Source organism: Delphinapterus leucas, chromosome 15 (assembly GCF_059928025.1).
Source record: "Delphinapterus leucas isolate spDelLeu-1000000601 "Yukka" chromosome 15, BTC_Dleu_Yukka2, whole genome shotgun sequence".
Taxonomy (NCBI): Eukaryota; Metazoa; Chordata; class Mammalia; order Artiodactyla; family Monodontidae; genus Delphinapterus; species Delphinapterus leucas.
In genome coordinates this window covers 39,412,501-39,424,787 of record NC_143143.1, presented here as the reverse complement: position 1 = coordinate 39,424,787, position 12,287 = coordinate 39,412,501, and the positions used below count along the sequence as shown (strand labels likewise).

Here is a 12,287-nt window from a genome sequence, read left to right as displayed (position 1 = left end):
TAAATTCTCACTAACACACATAGTCTCCCTTTTTGATCAAGAAAGAGGCCTCACAAAAAACTCATACAGTTTAACATCAAAAAAATGAACAATCCGATTAAAACATGGGCAGAAGATCTGAAAAGACATTTTTCCAAATAAGACATACAGATGGCTAACAAGTACATGAAAAGATGCTCAGCATCACTAATCATCAGGGACATGCAAATCAAAATCACAATGAGCTATCACCTCACACCTGTGAGAATGGCTATGATTAAAAAGACAACAAATAACAAATATTGGTGAGGATGTAGAGAAAAAGGAACCCTTGTGCACTACTGGTGGGAATGTAAATTGGTGCAGCCAATGCAAAACAGTATGGAGGGTCCTCAGAAAATTAAAAACAGAACTACCATATGATCTAGCAATTCCACTCCTGGGTACTTACCCGAAGAAAACAAAACACTAATTTGAACAGATATATGCACCCCTATGTTCACTGCAGCATTATTTACAATAGCCAAGACACAGAAGCAACCCAAGTGCCCATCAGTAGATAAAAGGATAAAGAGGGCTTCCCTGGTGGCGCAGTGGGTGAGAGTCCGCTTCCGATGCAGGGGACACAGGTTCGTGCCCCGGTCCGGGAGGATCCCACATGCCGCGGAGCGGCTGGGCCCGTGAGCCATGGCCGCTGAGCCTGCGCGTCCGGAGCCTGTGCTCCGCAGCGGGAGAAGCCACAACAGTGAGAGGCCCGCGTACCGCAAAAAAAAAAAAAAAAGGATAAAGAAGATGTGAGGGGGAGACCTTCAAGGTGGTGGAGGAGTAAGATGTGGAGATCACCTTCCTCCCCACAAATACGTCAAAAAAACAATTACATGTGGAACAACTCCTACAGAACACCAACTGAATGCTGGCATAAGACCTCAGACTTCCCAAAAGCCAAGAAAATCCCCACATACCTGGGTAGGGAAAAAGAAAAAACAAGAGACAAAAGAATAGGGACAGGACCTTCGCCTCTGGGAGGGAGCTGTGAAGGAGGAAAAGTTTCCACATACTAGGAAGCCCCTTCGCAGGCGGAGACTGCAGGTGCTGGAGGGGGGAAGCTTCAGAGCCACAGAGGAGAGCACAGCAACAGGGGTGCAGAGGGCAAAGCAGAGAGATTCCCACACAGAGGATCGGTGCCAACCAGCACTCACCAGCCTGAGACGCCTGTCTGCTCACCCATCGGGGCGGGTGGGAGCTGGGAGTTGAGGCTTGGGCTTTGGAGGTCAGACCTCAGGGAGAGGACTAGGGTTGGCTGCGTGAAGACAAACTGAAGGGGGCCAGTGCGCCACAGCTAGCCAGGAGGGAGACCAGGAAAAAGTCTGGACCTGCCGGAGAGGCAAGAGATCATAATTTCAGAGTGCACAAGGAGAAGGGCTTCTTGCTCTGTGTGCCCACAGACAGCAGAGCACCGCCCAAGCAAGCTCCAGAGATGGGTGCAAGCCGCAGCTATCATCTCGCACCCCAGAGACAGGCATGGACCACTACCGCTGCCGCCACTGCCACCAAGAATCCTGTGTGCAAGTGCAGGTCACTACCCACACCCCCCCGGGAGCCTGTGCAGCACGCCACTGCCAGGGTCCTGTGATCCAGGGCCAACTTCCCTGGGAGGGCACACGGCATGCCTCAGGCTGCTGTAATATCAGGCTGGTCTCTGCTGCCACAGGCACGTCCCACGTTCCAACTATGACTACCGTACCCCTCCCTCTCCTGGCCTGAGTGAGCAAGAGAGCCCTGATCAGCCGCTACTTTACCGCCCTCCTGCCTGGGCGGGGACAGAGGCCTGAGGGCAGCCTACACGTAGAGGTGGGACCAAACCCAAAGCTGAACCCCAGGAGCTGTGCGAACAAAGAAAAGAAAGGGAAATTTCTCCATGCAACCTCAGGAGCAGTGGAGTAAAACCCCTCAATGGGCTTGATAAACCCTGCATCTGTGGAACACATGCATGAAGAGACAACAAATGTTCCCAAAACTGAGGCGGTGGACTTTGGGAGCTACTGCAGTCTTGGGGTTTGCTTTCTGCATTTGATTTGTTTTTGGTGCTATGTTTCTCTTAGTTTAGTTTTTAGTGCTTGTTTTCATTGGTGGGTTTATTGGTTTGGTTGCTATCTTCCTTTTTTTTTGTTCTCTTTGTGAGTATGTGTGTGTGTGTATGTGTGTATATGTTTCTTTGTGTGATTTTGTCTGTTATTTTTTATTTTTTGGCTGTGTTGGGTCTTTGTTGCTGTGTGCAGGCTTTCTCTAGTTGTAGCGAGCAGGGGCTACTCTTCATTGCAGTACATGGTGGCTTCTCTTGTTGCAGAGCACAGGCTCTAGGGGCATGGGCTTCAGTAGCTGTTGGGCGTGAGCTCAGTAGTTGTGGCTTGCGGGTTCTAGAGTGCAGGCTCAGTACTTGTGGCGCACAGGCTTAGTTGCTCTGTGGCACATGGGATCTTCCCAGACCAGGGATCGAACCCACATCCCCTGTACTGGCAGGCAGATTCTTAACCACTGCACCACCAGGGAAGTCCCTTGTCTCTTTAGTTTTGCTTTTACCATTTGTTTTGGGGCTCTGTTTTTAACTTTTTTCTTTCTTCCTTTTCTTCTGTGCTGTGAAGCTGGCAGGGTCTTGGTGCTCCGGCCGGGTGTCGGGCCTGAGCCTGCGAGGTGGGAGAGCCGAGTCCAGGACACTGGACCACCAGAGGCCTCCTGGCCCCATGTAATATTAATTGGAGAGAGCTCTCCCAGAGATCTCTGTCTCAACACTAAGACTCAGCTCCAGTGCTGGATGCCCCATACTAAACAACTAGCAAGACAGGAACACAACCCCACCCATTAGCAGAGAGGCTGCCTAAAGTCATACTAAGTTCATAGACACCCCAAAACACACCACCGGATGAGGCCCTGCCCAAAGAGCAACAAGATCCAGCCCCACCCACCAGAACACAGGCACCAGTCCCGCCCCACCAGGAAGGATACCCAAGCCATTGAACCAACCTCACCCACTGGGGGCAGACGCCAGAAATAAGACGAACTACGAACCTGCAGCCTGCAAAAAGGAGACCCCAAACACAGTAAGTTAAACAAAATGAGAGAACAGAGAAATATGCAGCAGATGAGGGAGCAAGGTAAAAACCCACCAGACCAAACAAATGAAGAGGAAATAGGCAGTGTACCTGAAAAAGAATTCAGAGTAATGACAGTAAAGATGATCCAAAATCTCGGAAATCGAATGGAGAAAATTCAAGAAACCTTTAACAAGGATCTAGAAGAAATAAAGAGCAAACAAACAATAATGAACAACACAATAAATGAAATTAAAAATTCTCTAGAAGGAATCAATAGCAGAAAAACTGAAGCAAAAGAATGGAGAATAATGGAAATAACTGCCGCAGAGCAGAAGAAAGAAAAAAGAATGAAAAGAATTGAGAACAGTCTCAGAGCCCTCTAGGAAAACATTAAATGCATTAAAACCGGGGCGCAAACCCGTGTCCCCTGCATCGGCAGGAGGACTCCCAACTGCTGCGTCACCAGGGAAGTCCCAAAATAAAACTTTGAAGACAAGCAAAAGTTAAGAGAATTCAGCACCACCAAACCAGTTTTACAACAAAAGCTAAAGCAACTTCTCTAGGCAGGAAACACAAGAGAAGGAAAAGACCTACAAAAACAAACCCAAAACAATTAAGAAAATGGTAATGGGAACATACATATTGATAATTACCTTAAATGTAAATGGATTAGATGCTCCAACCAAAAGACACAGATTGGCTGAATGGATACAAAAACAAGATCCGTATAGATGCCGCCTACAAGAGACCCACTTCAGACCTAGGGACACGTACAGACTGAAAATGAGGGGATAGAAAAAGATATTCCATACAAATGGAAATCAAAAGAAAGCTGGAGTGGGCTTCCCTAGTAGCGCAGGGGTTGAGAGTCCGCCTGCCGATGCAGGGGCCCGGTCTGGGAAGATCCCACGTGCCGCAAAGCGGTTGGGCCCATGAGCCATGGCTACTGAGCCTGCGCGTCCAGAGCCTGTGCTCTGCAATGGGAGAGGCCACAGCAGTGAGAGGCCCACCTACCACAAAAAAAAAAAAAAAAAAGAAAGCTGGAGTAGCAATACTCACATCAGAAAAAACAGACTTTAAAATAAAGAGACAAAGAAGGACACTACATAATGATCAAGGGATCAATCCAAGAAGAAGATATAACAATTGTAAATATTTATGCACCCAACATAGGAGCACCTCAATACATAAGGCAAATGCTAACAGCCATAAAAAGGGAAATCAACAGTAACACAATAATAGTAGGGGCCTTTAACACCCCACTTTCACGAATGGACAGATCATCCAAAATGAAAATAAATAAGGAAACACAAGCTTTAAATGACACATCAGACCAGATAGTTTTAATTGTTATTTATAGGACATTGCACCCAAAAACAACAGAATACACTTTCTTCTCAAGGGCACATGAAACATTCTCCAGGATAGATCATATCTTGGGTCACGAATCAAGCCTCAGTAAATTTAAGAAAACTGAAATCGTATCAAGTATCTTTTCCAACCACAACATTATGAGACTAGATATCAATTACAGGAAAAAAAACTGTAAAAAATACAAACACATGGAGGCTAAACAATACACTACTAAATAACAAAGAATCACTGAAGAAATCAAAGAGGAAGTTTAAAAATACCTAGAAACAAATGACAATGAAAATACGATGACCCAAAACCTATGGGATGCAGCAAAAGCAGTTCTAAGAGGGAAGTTTATAGCAATACAATCCTACCTGAAGAAACAAGAAAACTCTCAAATAAACAACCTAAACTTACTCCTAAAGCAATTAGAGAAAGAACAAAAAAAACCCTAAGTTAGCAGAAGGAAAGAAATCATAAAGATCAGATCAGAAATAAATGAAAAAGAAATGAAGGAAATGATAGGCAAAGATCGATAAAACTAAAAGCCGGTTCTTTGAGAAAATAAACAAAATACTGAAAAACCATTAGCCAGACTCATCAAGAAAAATTCAACAGAATTAGAATGAAAAAGGAGAAGTAACAACTGACACTGCAGAAATACAAAGGATCATGAGAGACTACCACAAGCAACTATATGCCAATAAAATGGACAACCTGGAAGAAATGGACAAATTCTTAGAAAAGTACAACCTTCCAAGACTGAACCAGGAAGAAATAGAAAATATGAACAGACCAATCACAAGCACTGAAATTGGGATTAAACTGGGATTAAAAATCTTCCAACAAACAAAAGTCCAGGACCAGATGGCTTCACAGGCTAATTCTATCAAACATTTAGAGAAGAGCTAACACCTGCCCTTCTCAAACTCTTCCAATATACAGCAGAGGGAGTAACACTCCCAAACTCATTCTACTAGGCCACCATCACTCTGATACCAAAACCATACAAAGATATCAGAAAAAAAGAAAACTACGGGCCAATATCACTGATGAACATAGATGCAAAGCTCCTCAACAAAATACTAGCAAACAGAATCCAACAGCACATTAAAAGGATCATATACCATGATCGAGTGGGGTTTATCCCAGGAATGCAAGGATTCTTCAATATACACAAATCAAACAATGTGATACACCACATTAACATATTGAAGGAGAAAAACCATATGATCATCTCAATAGATGCAGAAAAAGCTTTTGAAAAAATTCAACACCCATTTATGATAAAAACTCTCCAGACAGTGGGCACAGAGGGAACCTATCTCAACATAATAAAGGCCATATATGACAGACCCACAGCCAACATCATTCTCAAGGTGAAAAACTGAAACCATTTCCTCTGAGATCAGGAACAAGACAAGGATGTCCACTCTCACCACTATTATTCAACACAGTTTTGGAAATTTTAGCCACGGCAATCAGAGAAGAAAAAGAAATAAAAGGAATACAAATTGGAAAAGAAGTAAAACTGTCACTGTTTGTAGATAACATGATACTATACATAGAGAATCCTAAAGATGCTACCAGAAAACTACTAGAGCTAATCAATGAATTTGGTAAAGTAGCAGGATACAAAATTAATGCACAGAAATCTCTCACATTCCTATACTACATTGAAAAATTTGAGAGAGAAATTAAGGAAACACTCCCACTTACCATTGCAACAAAAAGAATAAAATACCTAGGAATAAACCTACCAAAGGAGAAAGGCCTATATGCAGAACACTATAAGACACTGATAAAAGAAATCAAAGACAATACAAACAGATGGAAAGATATACCATGTTCTTGGATTGGAAGAATCAACGCTGTGAAAATGACTATACGGCCCAAAGCAATCTACAGATTCAATGCAGTCCCTATCAAACTACCAATGGTATTTTTCACACAACTAGAACAAAAAAATTTTACAATTTGTATGGAAATACAAAAGACCCCAAATGGCCAAAGCAATCTTGAGAAAGAAAAACAGAGCTGGAGGAATCAGCCTCCCTGACTTCAGGCTATACTACAAAGCTACAGTAATCAAGACAGTATGGTACTGGCACAAAAACAGAAATATAGATCAATGGAACAAGATAGAAAGCCCAAAGATACACCCACGCACCTATGGTCATCTTATCTTTGATAAAGGAGGCAAAAATATACAATGGCGAAAAGACAGCCTCTTCAGTAAGCGGTGCTGGGAAAACTGGACAGCTACATGTAAAAGAATGAAATTAGAACACTTCCTAACACCATACACAAAAATAAACTCAAAATGAATTAAAGACCGAAATGTATGGCCAGACAGTAAAAACTCTTAGAAGGGGACTTCCCTGGTGGCACAGTTGTTAAGAATCCGCCTGCCAATGCAGGAGACACGGGTTCGAGTCCTGGTCAGGCAAGATCCCACATGCCATGGAGCAACTAAGCCCGTGTGCCACAACTACTGAGCCTGCGCTCTACAGCCTGTGAGCCACAACTACTGAGCCCACATGCCACAACTACTGAAGCCCACACACCCTAGAGCCCATGCTCAACAAGAGAAGCCACTGAAATGAGAAGCCCGTGCACTGCAACGAAGCGTAGCCCCCTCTCACTGCAACCAGAGAAAGCCCACACGCAGTAACAAAGACCCAACATAGACAAAAATAAATTAATTAAACAAAAAAAACTCTTAGAGGAAAACATAGGAAGAACACTCTTTGACATAAATCACAGTAAGATCCTTTTTGACCCACCTCCTAGAGAAATAGAAATAAAAACAAACAAATGGGACCTAATGAAAATTAAAAGCTTTTGCACAGCAAAGGAAACCATAAACAAGACCAAAAGACAACCCTCAGAATGGGAGAAAATATTTGCAAACGAAGCAACTGACAAAGGATTAACCTCCAAAATATACAAGCAGCTCATGCAGCTCAATATCAAAAAAACAAACAACCCAATCCAAAAATAGGCAGAAGATCTAAACAGACATTTCTCCAAAGAAGATATACAGATTGCCAACAAACACATGAAAGGATGCTCAACATCACTAATCATTAGAGAAATGCAAATCAAAACTACAAAGAGGTATCACCTCACACCGGTCAGAATGGCCATCACCAAAAAATCTACAAACAATAAATGCTGGAGAGGGTGTGGAGGAAACGGAACCCTCTTGCACTGTTGGTGGGAATGTAAATTGATACAACCACTATGGAGAACAGTATGGAAGTTCCTTAAAAAACTAAAAATAGAACTACCATATGACCCAGCAATCCTACTACTGGGCATATACCCTGAAAAAACCATAATTCATAAAGAGTCATGTACCACAATGTTCACTGCAGCTCTATTTACAGTAGGCAGGATATGGAAGCAACCTAAATGTCCACTGACAGATAAATGGATAAAGAAGATGTGGCACATATATACAATGGAATATTACTCAGCCATAAGAAGAAATGAAACTGAGTTATTCGTAGTGAGGTAGATGGACCTAGAGTCTGTCATACAGAGTGAAGTAAGTCAGAAAGAGAAAAACAAATACCGTATGCTAACACATATATATGGAATCCAAAAAAAAAAAAAAAAAAAGGTTCTGATGAACCTAGAGGCAGGACAGGAATAAAGACGCAGACGTAGAGAATGGATTTGAGGACACGGGGAGTTGGAACGGGAAGCTGGGATGAAGTGAGAGAGTAGCACTGACATATATACACTCTCAAATGTAAAACAGATAGCTAGCAGGAAGCAGCTGCATAGCACAGGGAGATCAGCTCAGTGCTTTGTGACCACCTAGAGGGGTGGGAGGGAGACGCAAGAGAGAGCGGATATGGGGATATATGTGTACATATAGCTGATTCACTTTGTTATAGAGCTGAAACTAACATAACATTGTAAAGCAATAATACTCCAATAAAGATGTAAAAAAAAAAGATGTGATACACACACATACACAATTGGATATTATTCAGCTATAAAAAAGAATGAAATCTTGCCATCTGTGACAACATGTATGGACCTAGAGGGTATTATGCTAAGGGTATTATGTGAAATAAGTCAGAGAAAGACAAATACTATATGATTTCAGTTAGATGTGGAAGCCGAAAAAAAAACGAAGAAACATAACAAAACAGCAACAGTCACAGACACAGAGAACAAACAGGTGCTTGCAAGAGGGGAGGAGAGTGGATAGAGGGTAGAAATAGGTGAGGGAAATTAAGAAGTACAAACTTCCAGTTGCAAAATAAATAAGTCACAGGTATGAAATGTATAGTGTATGGAAAAACAGTCAATAATTATGTAGTATCTTTGTATGGTGACATATGGTAACTAGATGTACCATGGTGATCAGTTTGAAACATATGGAAATACTGAATCACTATGTTGTGTAACAGGAACAAATGTAGTGTTGTAGATCAATTATACTTCAAAAACAAACTCATAGAAAAAGACATCAGATTTTCCAGAGGTGGGGGGATAAACTTCCCATTATAAGATAAATAAGTACTAGTGATGTACTGTACAACGTGATAAATATAATTAACACTGCTGAATGTTATACAGGAAAGCTGTCGAGAGTAAATCCTAAGAGGTCTTATCACAGGAAAAAAAAATTTTTCTATTTATTTAATTTTATATCTATATGAGATGATGGATGTTCATTAAACTTTGTGGTCATCATTTCATGATGTATGTAAGTCAAATCATTATGCTGTACACCTTAAACTCATACAAGTGCTGTATGTCAATTACATATCAATACACCTGGATGAAAAAAATATACAGATGGTATCATATGATAAAAAAAAGAAAGAGTGTTTCAGATTGCCTTTACAGGTCATGGGATCTAGCTACAAGTCAATAGCATTGCTTTATTTTTAGTGCACTTATTTTTACAGTTTCATTCTATTTATGTAAGTGATATAGGTTTTCCACTTACCATGGTGGTGTGAAGTTTCTTTTTTTTCAGTGACTTGATTTAAATAAGTAAACGATAATTCAAGTGATACACTAATATGGCCAAAACCCACTAGTTAAATGGTTAAATTACAAGAAGCTGGAGAGTAATTGATGTCTTTCAGTAGAAGTATTGAAAAGAAAAAGGCCTCAGCTGATGCCTCTCAGAACACGCTCTAGAAATGAACAAATGAAACTGAACACCTGCTGCTAAAATACGCCAACTTCCTTAAAACAGGCAATTTAAATCCAACTTCTTCCAGAAGACAATCCACCAGGCAGAACAGCACTGAAAGATCATGAAAACGTTCCAAGATCTAATTTTATCAGTTTTTTTCCCTTCCTTGTCCCTTATAAATGGGGTGTATTAAGTTCCATAAATAGAGCTAAATCATTAAACTAAGACAACAGATTTCCTTTCTTTAAGAAAAAGAACCAGTTATGCTGTCAATTCTTTCCTTAGTTCTATTTTTCAATTCTATTTTTCCCTCACAGCAGCCTGCAGAAGGTCACCCCTCCATGATTCCTCAGCAACTTTGGCAGAGCTGTGACTTTTCAGCACCAGAGAAAACGGGCTGCAAGGAGTTCCGAGCGAGGACAAGCACAAACTCCCTGCTCTGACCTTTATCGTGTCCACACCGACCCAATTATGCAAGATTTATGAATCTCACACAGGGCTTCAGAAGGCAACTAACAATCAGAATTTCAAACACCACTTCCCTAGTGGTCCAGTGGTTAAAACCCCATGCTCCCAATGCAGGGGGCCCAGGTTCAATCCCTGGTCAGGGAACTAGATCCCACATACCACAACTAAGAGCCCGCATGCCGCAACTAAGATCCAACACAGCCAAATAAATAAATACATTTTTTTTTTAAAAAAAAGAACGAATCTCAAACAATCCGCCAATGCAACTGCAAACTTGCTAACCTCTAATAGCAATAAAAATCTTGCTAGATGCACATAGACCCTTAGTTAAAACATCTGGTGTGTATGTCTGTGCCCCGGCACCCCTAAGTCTGATGAACCAAGGAGGGGTCACGGAGAAGCGCTCAGCAGCAAATTCAAAGCATCATGATGAAAAGAGTATCAAAGGAATAAACCATATGTGTGTTAACGTGCCCAGACTTGGCCAAGCACTGTGAATCCCAAACAGTATACAATGATTTCTACCTCCCAGAGTTAATAAACACAAATACTAATAATTAACCAAGAGCAACTTAAATGAGTGCAGTCAATAGCTGCCATCATTTCTCGTCTTCTGACCTCCTACAAGGCACTGATTTTAAAGGCCATAATATTCCTCTATCCTCAAATTAGTCACCTATCCAACTATTAAACTGCCTCATTTAATCAAAGTCTCTATTTTTTAACATTCTAAGAATCTGTTCAACTGTCTTCCTGCTCAGTAGAAACCAACAGTTTCCTCCGAAGGTAGGATAAGAAGTATGGAAACCTACCCTCGTCATTATGTAAACTTCTACTTCGATTTTTAACTTAAAGTAACAACATTTTCTGGATTAAAAAATTCTCAGTAACTGCCACAAGTAATTACTCTAATTCTCTAAAGGCCAGCATTAGGCTGTCTCAAGTCTCATATACTTTATTCTTTACATCTTCATTCAAGTATAAGATTTTTAAAAAATCACATTACCTATTCCCAAGCAAAAAAGTCCAATGTTTCTCAATGAAAGCGCAGATGTCTTCTTTCCACCGGAAATAGCCCTGACGCCCACTACCTTCCAGGGACAAGTTGTACATCGCCAGCATGACCACCTGAAACAGAAGCAGAATAGGCTGGGAGAAAAGCACAGACAGGGATGGTAAACTTCAGGGGGGAACGTGTGTTGTTTTATACTCTGAGTATGAATAGAGGGGGGAAAAGGAAGGATAATATCTTGGAATATTCTCAGGATAGAATCCTACTTCCTTTTTTGCTTTCCATAGATGAGCATCACTGTTCCCCTTAATCACGTGCACTTGTTCCTCCCATGTTACATGTGCAAGGCTGCTGTGTGGCTGAACTGGTGATGAGTGACTACTGCCCTAAGCAGCCCCCATCCCAGTCCCCCTCCACCACTCAAAGGCAGCGCTGAACACCGTGTTAACCAATGGCATCAGGAGGCCACAGGGCCTGCTCCAGCCGGCATTTCTGACAGACAGTGCTGACCTTTACTAAATATTCCAAGCATCACCCCTGCACATATACTTTTCTAAGCTCTTTAGAAGGCAGGAACAATAGACTCTCAGAATTTCAGAGCTGAAGTTAACGTGAGGTACCATCCACTCTGGGTTTAGCCTTTCTCAGCTGTGGAAAACTGTTCCTGAGATGAAATCAGAATAGACAAGGGGCAGGGACCTGAAAGGCCTGGCTGCCTGGCCCATCCTCAGAGAGGAGGACACCCCCAGCTCCACATCTAATCCAACTTTGTATTTAACAGATAATGAATTCACAGCCCCAAATGGGAAAGTACTTTGCAGAAATATGAATAACACAGTCTCACTGTAAAAGACTTCACTAAAAGAGAAAAGAGCAAAGAAGGAAGTAAAAATCATTTTAAATCCACCATCAAGAAATAATCCTTTTTAACATTTTCAGTGATTATCCTATTAGACATTTCCTCTTCGCATCTAAATGCAATTTTGTAATCATAAATGGACAAGAAACTACACATGCTATTCAAAACCATGTTTTCAACCTAATAAAAATAATGATTAATTTTGGGCCAGCGCAATTGAAAAGGGGGCAGAACCTAAGAAGAGAATCCTTCCATAACTCTTCTTTCCATGAGGAGTAGCCCAAGGCTGTACAGGGTCTAACAGACTGCAGTTCACGCTCCCCGATATCGATGTTCACAGCCCCAAATCCC

General features: G+C 41.7%; 1 protein-coding gene across 5 annotated transcripts in view; it reads right to left on the bottom strand.

Annotated features, from left to right (window-relative positions):
* Nucleotides 1–12,287, bottom strand: part of KAT14 (lysine acetyltransferase 14) — a 40,338-nt gene that overhangs the window by 21,802 nt on the left and 6,249 nt on the right. For all 5 annotated transcript variants that reach the window (XM_022594258.3, XM_089896487.1, XM_089896488.1 and 2 more), the window contains exon 3: nucleotides 11,072–11,193. In XM_022594258.3, coding sequence (XP_022449966.1) covers nucleotides 11,072–11,193 — 122 coding nt within the window. The remainder of the gene's footprint in view (nucleotides 1–11,071; nucleotides 11,194–12,287) is intronic.